General features: G+C 36.3%; 1 protein-coding gene and 1 pseudogene across 3 annotated transcripts; both read left to right on the forward strand.

The window, feature by feature from the left end:
* Nucleotides 1-6,305: 6,305 nt before the first annotated feature.
* Nucleotides 6,306-8,150, forward strand: LOC127790126 (UDP-glycosyltransferase 73C3-like; annotated as a pseudogene).
* A 2,462-nt stretch (nucleotides 8,151-10,612) lies between these two features.
* Nucleotides 10,613-12,717, forward strand: LOC127789532 (anthocyanidin 3-O-glucosyltransferase 4-like). Of its 3 annotated transcripts, none has more exons than XM_052318417.1 (2): nucleotides 10,613-10,912; nucleotides 11,225-12,717. In XM_052318417.1, the coding sequence occupies exons 1-2, from the start codon at nucleotides 10,701-10,703 to the stop codon at nucleotides 12,486-12,488; spliced, it is 1,476 nt and encodes a 491-aa protein (XP_052174377.1). In that variant the 5' UTR covers nucleotides 10,613-10,700; the 3' UTR covers nucleotides 12,489-12,717. The 3 variants fall into 3 exon arrangements, with proteins under 3 accessions (XP_052174377.1, XP_052174378.1, XP_052174379.1); XM_052318418.1 differs by having other exon boundaries at nucleotides 10,770-11,038; XM_052318419.1 differs by lacking the exon at nucleotides 10,613-10,912 and adding an exon at nucleotides 11,094-11,108.
* The last annotated feature ends 895 nt before the right edge of the window (nucleotides 12,718-13,612 follow it).

Raw genomic sequence — 13,612 nt, forward strand, 5'->3', positions numbered from 1 at the left:
AAAGCCCGATGGGACAAAGCCCGATCGGGCTTCGTGAACCACAAGGCCCGATGGGGGACTTTGTGGGTCGCAAAGCCCGATGGGAGACTTTGTAGGCCATAAAGCCCGTTTTTTTTTTTTTTTTTTTTTTTTTTTTGCAGTGGGATTTTTTTAAGTTGTCCAATAATAGTCTTAAAATATAAATTATTATTAAGAAATTACACTTTTATTCTTGAGTAAGTTTATTATCATAGCATTATATTTGTTTTGTGCAATATTAGTTAGAACAATTGATCATGTATTAGTTGTGTTGATAATGAATGGACATTCTCACACAAAGTGAAAGATAATGATGTTTGTTAGGATATATACATTCAATTAACCCAATAAACGTAAAAAGACATCATTTTAGTGCTAATGGAACACACTAATTTGAAGAAAAAATCAAGAAAATTAAAAAAAATTAATTTCGGGCTTTGTGGGCCACAAAGCCCGATGGGACAAAGCCCGATCGGGTTTCGTGGACCACAAGGCCTGATGGGGGACTTTGTGGGTCACAAAGCCCGATGGGAAACTTTGTTGGCCGTAAAGCTTGATTTTTTTTTTTTTTTTTTTTTTTTTACAATGGGATTTTTTTAAGTTGCCCACTAGTAGTCTCAAAAAATAAATTATTGTTAAGAAATTACACTTTTATTCTTGAGTAAGTTTATTATCATAGCATTATATTTATTTTGTCCAATATTAGTTAGAACAATTGATCATGTATTAATTGTGTTGATAATGAATGGACATTCTCACACAAAGTGAAAGATAATGATGTTTATTAGGATATATACATTCAATTAACCCAATAAACGTAAAAAGACATCATTTTAGTGCTAATGGAACACACTAATTTGAAGAAAAAATCAAGAAAATTAAAAAAAATTAATTTTGAGCTTTGTGGGCCACAAAGCCCGATGGGACAAAGCCCGATCGGGCTTCGTGGACCATAAGGCTCGATGGGGGACTTTGTGGGTCACAAAGCCCGATGGGAAACTTTGTTGGCCGTAAAGCTTGATTTTTTTTTTTTTTTTTTTTTTTTTTTTGCAATGGGATTTTTTTAAGTTGCCCACTAGTAATCTCAAAAAATAAATTATTGTTAAGAAATTACACTTTTATTCTTAAGTAAGTTTATTATCATAGCATTATATTTGTTTTGTCCAATATTAGTTAGAACAATTGATCATGTATTAGTTGTGTTGATAATGAATGGACATTCTCATACAAAGTGAAAGATAATGATGTTTGTTGGAATATATACATTCAATTAACCCAATAAACGTAAAAAGACATCATTTTAGTGCTAATGGAACACACTAATTTAAAGAAAAAATCAAGAAAATTAAAAAAAAAATTATTTCGGGCTTTGTGGGCCACAAAGCCAGATGGGGGACTTTGTGGGCCACAAAACCCGATGGGACAAAGCCCGATCGGGCTTCGTGAACCACAAGGCCCAATGGGAGATTTTGTGGGTCGCAAAGCCCGATGGGAGACTTTGTAGGCCATAAAGTCCGTTTTTTTTTTTTTTTTTTTTTTTTTTTTGCAATGGGATTTTTTTAAGTTGTCCAATAATAGTCTTAAAATATAAATTATTGTTAAGAAATTACACTTTTATTCTTGAATAAGTTTATTATCATAGCATTATATTTGTTTTGTGCAATATTAGTTAGAACAATTGATCATGTATTAGTTGTGTTGATAATGGATGGACATTTTCACACAAAGTGAAAGATAATGATGTTTGTTGGGATATATACATTCAATTAACCCAATAAACATAAAAAGACATCATTTTAGTGCTAATGGAACACACTAATTTTAAGAAAAAAATCAAGAAAATTAAAAAAAATTCATTCCGGGCTTTGTCCACAAAGCCCGATAGGGGACTTTGTGGGCCACAAAACCCGATGGGACAAAGCCCGATCGGGCTTCGTGAACCACAAGGCCCGATGGGAGACTTTGTGGGTCGCAAAGCCCGATGGGAGACTTTGTAGGCCATAAAAGCCTTTTTTTTTTTTTTTTTGCAATGGGATTTTTTTAAGTTGTCCAAATATAGTCTTAAAATATAAATTATTGTTAAGAAATTACACTTTTATTCTTGAGTAAGTTTATTATAGTAACATTATATTTGTTTTGTCCAATATTAGTTAGAACAATTGATCATGTATTGGTTGTGTTCATAGTGGATGGACATTCTCACACAAAGTGAAAGATAATAATGTTTGTTGTGATATATACATTCAATTAATCTAATAAACATAAAAAAACATCATTTTTGTATTAATGGAACACATTAATTTGAAAAAAAAAAAGTCAAGAAAAATTGAAAAAAATTATTTTTGGGCTTTGTGGGCCAAAAAGCCCGATGGGGGACTTTGTGGCCCACAAAACCCGATAACGATGTGCAGTTCCGAAAATTTTTTTTATCACCCAAATTAGTACAGATTTAGAATGATATCTATTAAAATATGTTCTGTTCACAATTACAATAATTCTACACGGCCTTAATAAGCAATGTGAACACAAAAATTATTTTAAAAAATAAAACAAATACAAATCAAATTGATATCTTGAGATTGAGTGAAATTGTTTGTTGGAGAGAAAAAAACTTGTTGAATGGGACTTCAGTAAGGTCGCTGCGATTGATGAAGAAGATTGAATGACTCAACAAGCAAAAAGATTGAATGTATGAAGAATTATTGAGTTTTGATAGTTTGATAATGGAGAGAAAGAGAGTAACGTGAATGTTGAAAGAGGAGAGAGAATAAAAGTTATATGAAAGAGATAAGGGTATTTTGGTAAAAGAAACTAAGGACAATGTGGGTTTTCTATTTTAAAATCTCATTAAGGGTATTTTTGGTATCTTGCATAAAAGTGGCTATAAGATGTAATTAGTTTGTTTGAATAGTCAAAAACGTTTTTTTTCTATAAAAAGTACAGAAACGATTTTATACATTTGAATTAGATCAAATATGAATTCCTCCCTATTTTTTTCTAATAAATATTTCACGCTAATATTATCATTTTCTATTTTGCAGTTATGAGTCATTTTGATAGGTCTTTCCTTTTTTGTTTTTATCATTATTGAGATGTTATTCGTTGACATTTAGAATATATTTTATGGAAAGATATGTAGAGGATAGAGACAACACAAAAAACCATTTTATTTAGCAGTAAAAATATATATTTATACATAAAAAATGTAAACATAATTGCTAAAAATCAGCTAACAACCAATTTGAAGTATATCAGATTGTTGCTAATTTATTGGTTATAGATAATCTTTAACAGTTATTTTGACTTCTTTAAACCACATCAGCAGCTTTTTAGTCACTTTTTCAACACTCATCCTTGACTTTGAGGCTGCAAATGCAAATTTTAATTTTGGCATGTCTTAGATATAAGCATATGAGCATTTTATGGTTTATGGTTATGAGGCATAGATATGATTATGGAGCATAGGCATGGATATGATAACTCCTCCTCCTCTGGTTGGCTATTCATTACTGTTTTGGTTTCATTTTGTTAGATCTCCTTTGAATGAAAAAAATATTGTGCCAACCATTGTGTCATTGTAGGACAACAACTCTTCAACAAACTCACGCTTGACTGGATCATTGGGTAAAAGTGAAGGCCCTTCAAAGTTGTTGTCTATATATTTGACTACATCAAGGCTCTCACCAAGGACTTGATTGTTGTGTTCCAGTGCGGGCACCTTATTAGCGGGGTAAACTTTCTCTTTGTACCAAGTTGGCCTGTCTTGAAGGTCAATGGCAACCAACTTGATCTTGTCTTGCAACCCCTTGTAGTTTCTAGCAATCCACGTGCACACTGTGCAAATGACCATATGTAAGCGATATACAACCAAGTAGTGCCATCAAAGACATGAGGTGGCTCAGAGTCGAGACTCAAAGTCAGGGGAGAACTTCTTTCATTGATGAGGTGGCCATTGTGAAAGCCGCAAGTGATGGTGGATTCAATCAAGATTGTAGCTCTTTGATGTGATGTGGACATTGTTGTGGACTTTGTAGACGTATACAAACAATAATGATGGCAATATTATTATATGCCATAAAATGAAAAACTGGGCTATCAACTCGCTCAATCTCACAGGACCCTTAAGAAGAAGGGCTATGATACCATGTTAACATTAAGTAATATATTTTATGGAAAGATATGCAAAGAATAGAGAGAACACAAAAGATCATTTTATTCAATAGTAAAAGTATATATTTATACATAAAAAATTATAAACATAGTTGTTAAAAATTAGGTAAAGATCAGCTAACAACCAATCTGAAGTATATTAGATAGTTGCTAATTTATTGGTTATGGATAATGTTTAACAATTATTTTGACTCTTTCAAACCACATCAACAACTTTTTAGTCACTTTTTCAACATGTTCTGTATAAATTTAGTACTCGTACTTCTGGCCTTTGATATTAATTATATTGCACTTATTAACTAATATACAAGGATGATGTTGTTCGGTGAAGTATCAAACGATGTTGTTTGGGTTAAAAGGTTTGGAGGGCCACGTTTGACAACCACAGGCTGTCGTGTGGTGCTTGCAGGATGGCCACATGGCAACCATCCTCTTCTTCAGATGGTCCCTGGTTGTCTTTCTGTTGGAATATCGATGTGTTGCACAACTTATTCTTGGCCATCCATCTTACCTTTATGATGCTCAATCTTAGCCATCCAAACCTGTTATTTATCTCTCGCATCAAGATTTAAAGTGTGTGGAAGGAAAAAGGGATAGAGAAAGGGAGTTCTGATCGGCCAAGGGTTTTGGGGGTTTCTTCATTTGCCCTATAAATGCATCAAGGGTTTTGGGGGTTTCTTCATTTGCTCTATAAATGCTCTGTACATGCCATCTTTCTTGTTTTTATGGTTCGATAAGACTTAGCCTCTAATCTGTATTTGTGATTATTGGGCATTTTTGTTAGCGAACCAGTGATATACAAAGAGTGTTTGTGAGTCGTGTTTGAGGGTGTAATCTCCATTTCTCATATAGTGCAATGAGTTTTTCTCACCGAAACTTAACGTGGACGTAGACCTGATTTAAAATGAAGCACGATAAATCCTTGATCTCATTATTTCCTTTCGGTTAATGTTTATATTCTGTGTGTGCATATGTGTATGCTTCCAGCCAGCCATGAAAGGTATTTTAGATTCTTTGTGATTGAAACTTGTTTTGGTATTCTCTTGAATCCTCTGCTATTCATAACAGCAAGGAAAACGAAAGAAATCGCAGATGCCCATCGGTATTAGCTGGCTGAAACTTTCAGTTACAGCTAGGCTTGGTGAGGTATCTCCGAGTATAAGCTTTGTTTACTTGATATATGATAACAGCAAAGCTTAATTTAGTTAATATTATAATATGCATGTCTTTGTATCTATGACAACAATCACAGGCTTAATTTGATTGGATAAGGTCAGCCATTAGGATTTAATTAGCAGCCGTCTTCGTCAAGCTCTTTTCACAAGTGAGAACAGCATATAAAAAGTTAAAAAGTGAAAATTATAAGGGGAATTGGGTTCTCACCCTCTTCATATTTATTGCTCCATCCGTCAAGGCCCTCTCTCCATTGCCATAAAATGGAATGGAATATTAGTATGAAACTATACGCATAATACTTAATACAACAACTATCTCAGCATATTCTTTGTTGCTTATTTCCTGCAGAAGGTGCTGAAAACCTTCTCTCTCTCTCTATCTCTCGTGAAATGCAATCTTTTATTTTATCCATGATAATATCTCTAATATTATTTTTTATTTTTTTGGTATGGAGTAATTAGATGTAAATTACAACGGACAAAACTTTATGTCGCAACCCAAAAAGTAAAAAAAAAATAAAAAATAAAAATAAAAAAACTAGCTGGAAACCACCTGATCTAGCATTTGGGTAAAGTGCAGTCATATTTTAATCGAAATGGTTGATCTTGTGAGAGATTGAAAAGTTCTAAATAAGAGAATTACAGGGGTGTAATTGGGTTGCAGTCCCATTCAGACAACAATAAAAAATTTGCATTTTGCAGCCCTTGAAGCACATATTGACTTGCAGTCTTTGTTTATATATATATATATATTGAAGCATATATTGACTTGCAGTCTTTGTATATATATATTAATATATATATATGTAATAATATAATCATATAAATAAACAAAGTACAAATGGAGCAGAGACAAACAAAAACGTCCAACCCCAAGAAACTCTCTGAGAAAAGGACACCATCATCTAAATCAGCTTTGGATCTTAAACTTGCCCGCCATGGCCAATTCCTCCACTTCTCCGGCAACCCAAATGGCCTCCCCAAATTGGCCATCTTCAGCTCCACTTTGTTCTGATCCCTCTCATGTCTCCAGGCCATCTTCTTCCAATGGTGGACATGGCCAAGCTTTTGGCTCAGCATGGGTCACAGTGACCATACTCACAACTCCCCTAAACACTGTTCGATTCAAATCAACCATTGATCGAGCAGTTGACTCCGGGCTGCAGATCCGGCTGCTGCAGCTCCTGTTCCCGGCCGCCGAAGCCAGCCTGCCTGAGGGCTGCGAGAACATGGACTCACTGCCCTCCAGAGCCACCATCAAGAATTTCTTTGATGCTTGCAAGATGCTGCAGCAGCCATTTGAGGAGCTCTTTGCCAAGCTGCAGCCCCCTCCAAGCTGCATAATTTCCGGGAAAAATCTTGCTTGGACAGTGGAAACAGCAAGAAAGTTTGGGGTTCCCAGGTTTTTCTTTGATGGGATGAGCTGCTTTTCGTTTTCTTGTACCCATAATTTGGAAATTTCCAACGCTCATGGGGCTGCAGCCTCCAAGTTTGAGCCTTTTCTGGTGCCTAATTTGCCCCATCAAATTCAGCTGACCAGAGCTCAACTTCCTGAATCACTGAATCCGGGCTCACCGGATTTAACTGAAGTTCGAGATAAAATGAGGGCAGCCGAGAGTGTAGCAGATGGGATCCTGGTGAATACTTTTGAAGAATTGGAGGCAGAATATGTGAAAATGTACAGAAAGATTAAGGGTGGGAAAGTATGGTGTACTGGGCCAGTTACATCTTGCAACAAGCTGAGCCTGGACAAGGCTGAGAGGGGCGAAAAGGCCTCGAAATATGCTCAAAACCAGATACGCGATTGGCTGGATTCATTTGAGCCTAACTCAGTTGTTTATGCCTGTCTTGGAAGCATATGTGGCCTCACAGCTCCACAACTCATAGAGCTTGGGCTAGGCCTGGAAGCCTCAAACCATCCCTTCATTTGGGCCATGAGATCATCGGGTGGAGAGAAATCACAGGAGTTGGAGAAATGGATGATTGAAGAGGCTTTTGAAGAGATAATCAAAGGGAGGGGCCTTGTGATCGAGTGCAATTTTGGTCACCCCCTTTAACGGGGGTGAACATGACCCCCAGTGCTTTGGGGGTCAAAACTAACAGAGAGGGGGACAGTTTGCTGTTTAGGGGTCCCCTCTCTGTTAGTTTTGACCCCCAAAGCACTGGGGGTCATGTTCACCCCCGTTAAAGGGGGTGAACAAAATTGCACTCCTTGTGATCAGTGGCTGGGCCCCCAATTGCTCATCCTATCCCACAAAGCCACAGGGGCATTCTTGACGCACTGTGGGTGGAACTCAACAGTGGAGGGTGTTTCAGCTGGTGTGCCCATCATAGCCTGCCCTTTGTTTGCCGAGCAGTTCATCAATGAGAGGCTGGTGGTCGATGTTCTGGGGATTGGAGTCAGTGTTGGAGTTGAGGCTGCAGTGACATGGGGAATGGAAGAGAAGTTCAAAGGGGTGGTGATGAAGAGAATGGATGTGAAGAGGGCTGTGGAGAAGGCAATGGAGAAGGGAGAAGAAGGGAAAGTGAGGAGGGAAAGGGCCAAAGAGATTGAGGAGATGGCAAGGAGGGCCGTGGAAGAAGGGGGTTCTTCTTATCTCAATATGGAGTTGTTGATCCAATATGTATTCCAACAAACAATAGGCAAGTAATTATTACCCCTTTTTTTCTCTTTTTTTGCAGCCATTACCCTTCCTTTCACGTGTATAGATTTCAAAGGGCTTGAATTTGGCCATTGATGTGTGTAGCCACAATAAAAGAGATTAGGGTTTAGATGGACTTAGCAGAGATATGATGTTAGTCTTGTCTTCCTTTCTGTTGTTTCTTCCTTTCATTATTTTTGTTTTAAATAGAATTAGAGTTACTGTAAAATGATGTAATATTAATTATTGCATTGAAATCCTCAATCTACCAACTAAATTATGTATCACTCCCAATTGTGTGTTGACAATGAGCTACTTATAATAATTATGATAATTTATTAATGTCATTTCAATTATTGTTCAAAATAATTTTTTTAATATTTAAGTTAAAATGACCTTAACTTATAAAGTCAATAGTCAAAAAAATATTAAAATAAATGCTAAGAAATCAAAAATGTATACCTCACACCCATTACTTATACCCAATTACAATATTTATTGAATATTATAACTGTCATGAATATATAATAAAATTATTCGATAATTAAATATAGATAGTGATTTCGATGTTTTATCCACAAGTAATCATCATTATCTCAATTGATCGTTCTCTTTTCAATCAAACAACTAATTACAAAAGCTTTTTATAATTAATAGCTTTCTTAATGAACAACAACATTAATGGATCGTTTTCAATCAATCATTATCTCTATGGATCGTTTTCTCAAAATATTTATCCATTAATAATATCAATGCTATCGCTCTCTCTTCTCCTTGCTACTTGCTAAAGACTAAAAAAATATAATTGAAACATAAAGGAAGTTGCGTGCAAGAATTCTGCAGCCTGCCACAATAGACTTGAAGAATTAATTGCATGCATGTATGTATAAATATATATATGTGTGTGTGTGTGATATATATGTGGAGTCCCTTAACATTACCTTTCAACATGTGACGTATTCGCTTACACCATCTACACCACTACTGTTACTACCACGCTCTCTCATGCCAAAACAAATTCAAAATTTCATAATTTTAGTTTGTATTGAGTTTTATTTTCAATCTTTTTTGTGTCTTCTTTCTTCTTTTTTTTTTAAATGCCGAGCCCTAATTAATTAGCTAACAACTCTACTTACTAGTGATCATTCCCCACTAACAACTCTTAAAAGTCGTTAAAATTTAAATAATTCCCAAGTAAAAGTCGAAAAATTATCATGAACCTCCTAAATGGAGTCACCAACACCTCCTTTTATCAACCTTCACTACTAGAGACATAGCTTGAAGAGGGAAAAAAATAAAAATAAAATAATATTTATATTCACATTCTTGATGTTTTCATTTCTTATAAATGCTTTAAATTTAAATAAATTTCAAATTCATTTTTAACATAAAAAACAGCGAACTTTCAATCCTCAAATTTCAAAACACACACACACATATATATATTCTCGAAAAAAAAATCATCAAGCATCAAACTTGAACTGTAAACATTTATGCATCATAGAGAGAGGTGGGCCTTAAAGACGGACAAGTTGTTATCTTTAAGAAGAAAATGAAAACTTTTGTGAAAGCTGAGCCAATAGTAAGATACATAACCCTGTAAATATAATGTCACTTGCTATATATACACTAGAGATCACATCAATAATTAAAGAAATTATAGTTATTGAGTTGCCATACATATTTTGAACAGCATAATTTTAATAATTAATTTCGTTAAATTTTGAGTGAAAATTATGTATATGTTATATATTTAATGTTTTTGGCTATCTCTATAATGACCATATAATTATGTAAACTATGTATATGTTATATATATATATATATATATGTACCTTCCCAGGGTTAAAGCTAACTGTCATGGGACAGTACTAGGTGTCGTGCACAATCAGGACTCCTCCAGCAATTCATATCTAAGTTTCAAGATGTTTGTGTAAGTGCTGAGGTAAGCCCATTTCCTCAGCACTTACACAATCCACAAATTTCAAAACACACACACACACACACATATATATTCTCAAAAAACAAATCATCAAGCATCAAACTTGAACTGTAAACATTTATGCATCATAGAGAGAAGTGGGCCTTAAAGAGGGACAAGTTGTTATCTTTAAGAAGAAAATGAAAACTTTTGTGAAAGCTGAGCCAATGGTAAGATATATATAACCCTGTAAATGTAATGTCACTTGCTATACACCAGACATCACATCAATAATTAAAGAAATTTTAGTTATTGATTTGCCATACATATTTTTAACAGCATAATTTTAATAATTAATTTTGTTAAATTTTGAGTGAAAATTATGTATATGTTATATATATAATGTTTTTTGGCTATCTCTAATGACCATATAATTATGTAAAATATGTATATGTTATATATATATATATATATGTATCTTCCCAGGGTTAAAGCTAACTGTCATGGGACAGTACTAGGTGTCGTGCACAATCAGGACTCCTCCAGCAATTCATATCTAAGTTTCACTTGAAAAAGACCTTACAATGAATTCACTTGAAAAAGACCTTATAATTAATGAGCTCATTTAGGCGTCACCAATGTAACCTCCAACTGTGTCTATATGTAGACGCATTCATGAATCTGTATGTATTATATGATTTTCATATATAGCCAGTTTCTTCCTAGCTCAATATAGTTCACCGGCCGGCGAGATCTTGATCTCCTCCGGCTACAATGGCCTTGCAGAAGCACCGTGATCTTCACTTCGTTTTGGTGCCTCTCGGCTCTCCCGGCCATTTCATCCCCATGATTGACATGGCCAAGTTGCTGGCTCGCCATGGCGTGACCGTCACCATTGTCACCACCCCTCTCCTCGCCGGCAGATTCGCCTCCACGGTTGGCCGAGCAGTCGACTCCGGCCTCGCCATCCGGCTTCGCCAGCTCAGGTGTTGAGATCGGAATATGAATTGGGTCCACCAACAAGGCCAAAATGACTTTCTTTTTGTTTTCTTTTTGAAGAGGGCCCCGTACCCGTGCCGCTGCTTGTTTTACATTATTGAAAAGCAAGCAAGGTGAAATGACAATCTTGCCTCTATCGGGCGATGAGTCAGTGACTTTGGCCCAAAAATCATTTTCCTCATAGTATACCATTTACTTTTACAACTTTCTATATGAATAGCTCATTGAGACAGCCATATGATTCAGTCAAAGTAATAGAATTCATATTAATTTGAATGCCGTGTTTCTTCTAACTACAGGTTCCCGTTCATGGAGGCCGGCCTCCCGGAGGGCTGCGAAAGTGCGGACATGATTCCCTCTGTAGATTTACTAAGGAACTTTTTTTGTGCTGTTTGGATGCTGCAGCAGCCCTTTGAGCAGATGTTTCAAGAGCTTAATCCCTCTCCAAGCTGCATAATAGCTGATAAAAACTTTGCTTGGATGGCGGAAGCAGCCAAGAAATTCAATGTTCCAAGGTTTTCCTTTGATGGAATGAGTTGCTTCACTCTCTTATGTACCCACAATTTAAGTGTCTCCAAGGTTTATGAAACAGTGCCTGAGACTCAGCCGTTCGTCGTTCCCGGCTTGCCAGACAGAATTGAATTAACCAGAGCTCAGTTGCCAGGAGTTTTCAATCCAGGCTCACTGGCAGTTCAAGATTTTCGCGACAAGGTGAGAGAAGCCGAGGCAGAAGCCTATGGGGTGGTGATCAACAGCTTTCAGGAGCTAGAACCAAGCTACGTGAATGGACTCAAGAAGCTGAAAGCTGACAAAGTTTGGTGCATCGGACCACTTTCTCTTTGCAACAATGATGGAATAGACAAGGCTCAGAGAGGGAACAAGGCCTCCATTGATGAAAACCAGTGCTTGAAATGGCTGGATTCCCAGCAGCCTGGCTCAGTAGTCTACGCCTGCCTTGGTAGCCTCAGCAAGCCCCCTCCTTCACAGCTGATCGAGCTCTGTCTAGGCCTGGAAGCGTCGAAAAGGCCGTTCGTTTGGGCTGTTAGAGTAGGAGAGAAAGCCAGAGAGCTAGACAAATGGATTGAAGAAGACGGATTCGAGGAAAGAACAAAGGGAAGAGGCCTAATTATCCGTGGCTGGGCACCACAGCTGCTCATCTTGTCTCACAAGGCTGTGGGCGCTTTCTTAACACACTGTGGCTGGAACTCAACTCTGGAAGGCGTCGGTGCTGGCCTTCCAATGGTGACATGGCCGATGTTCGCCGAGCAGTTCTTGAATGAGAAGCTGCTGGTGCAGGTTTTGGGGGTTGGAGTCAGTGTTGGGGCTCAGGTTGTGGTTCATTTGTGCGAGGAAGATAAGTTTGGGGTGTTGGTGAAGAAGGAGGCCATTAGAAGAGCTGTTGAAGAAGTGATGGATGGAGGAGAAGAAGGGGAAGAGAGGAGGGAAAGAGCAAGAAAGCTTGGGAAAATGGCAAAGAGGGCTATGGAAGATGGGGGTTCTTCTCGCTTGAATGTGGCTTCATTGATTCAAGATGTCCTGCAACAAGTTAACGCCAAGTTCTAAGAATCATGGGATACTCTCTAATTGGAATTTCAGTTCTAGAGTTTCAATGAATTATTATGTGTAAGAGTTATAAAAAAGGTATTAAGAATCGGGGGGGTCCATTTACCCTCGAACTTTTGAAGTGATAAGCAAATATGTAACTATAAAAGATTGAAATAGTTCCTCAATGGATGAAGAGATGAGATTCATGATGTTCTTGCAAGTGTTAATAGACTGCAACATTTGCATATTTCCATTTTCTTCCCTTACTTTTGGTTAATTTATTCAAATCAGTGAGCTAAATTGTCAATTTTCCTTGACAATGGCAAAGGATAAAGCCTAAGAAACAGGAATGAAACATCCACAACTAAATGATCTGTTGGGGGACCAATTTCAATGATTTTAACTTGTGAGGCAACAACTAGTCTTTGCTCTTCTCTTATTGATTGAACTGTGTAAATAGGCTGGTCCTAATCCAAATTGGGAAGCTTCTACCATGGCCTGTCAACCTCAAAAGGTGACGAGAACTCTCAACTAGTCCTCAAAATCTTTGGCGTACTACCATCAATAAACTAGCTAATAACTTTAGTAGGATCTCAATTTGCTCTATTGATGGAATAGAGATACTTTGACATAAAAATACATTATTATCATAGATAGAAGATCTAGATAACAGATCTAATCCCATTAAAGTTCTCACTTATAAATAGATTTTTTTAAATAATTGTTGATTGGCCACAACATAAGAATATATAAAATAAAATAGCCATGTTATTGTGGTTGTGTGTTTAGATTGTGTGCCACAACTCAATAACTAGAGCCCTTAGGGTGTGTGACTAGTTTACTAGAGTTGTGCATATTGAAATGATTTTTAGTTTTATTTATGCAAAATTATATTATAAAAAGATTTAAAATTATCTATTCAAAAATTAAATAAAATTATTCTTTCTTATTATTGGGATATCACAAATGTAAGTATGTTAAAACTTAACCATGTTATGTACTTTTTTTATTTTTTATATAATATGTGTGATTTATTTATCACACGAATGATTTAATAAAAATAGAAAATTTCTCCCATAAATAAGATAAGAGTTAAGATGCAATTCAATACAAAGAGGTGGTAAACTTGGCATCAAATGTCA

This window comes from Diospyros lotus, chromosome 14 (assembly GCF_014633365.1).
Source record: "Diospyros lotus cultivar Yz01 chromosome 14, ASM1463336v1, whole genome shotgun sequence".
NCBI lineage: Eukaryota > Viridiplantae > Streptophyta > Magnoliopsida > Ericales > Ebenaceae > Diospyros > Diospyros lotus.

Bases quoted from the DNA above. Each gene is read 5' to 3' on its own strand.
- LOC127789532 (XM_052318417.1), top strand. From the start codon at position 10,701: ATGGCCTTGCAGAAGCACCGTGATCTTCACTTCGTTTTGGTGCCTCTC. The intron at 10,913-11,224 runs GTGTTGAGATCG...TTCTAACTACAG, and splicing joins ATCCGGCTTCGCCAGCTCAG to GTTCCCGTTCATGGAGGCCG.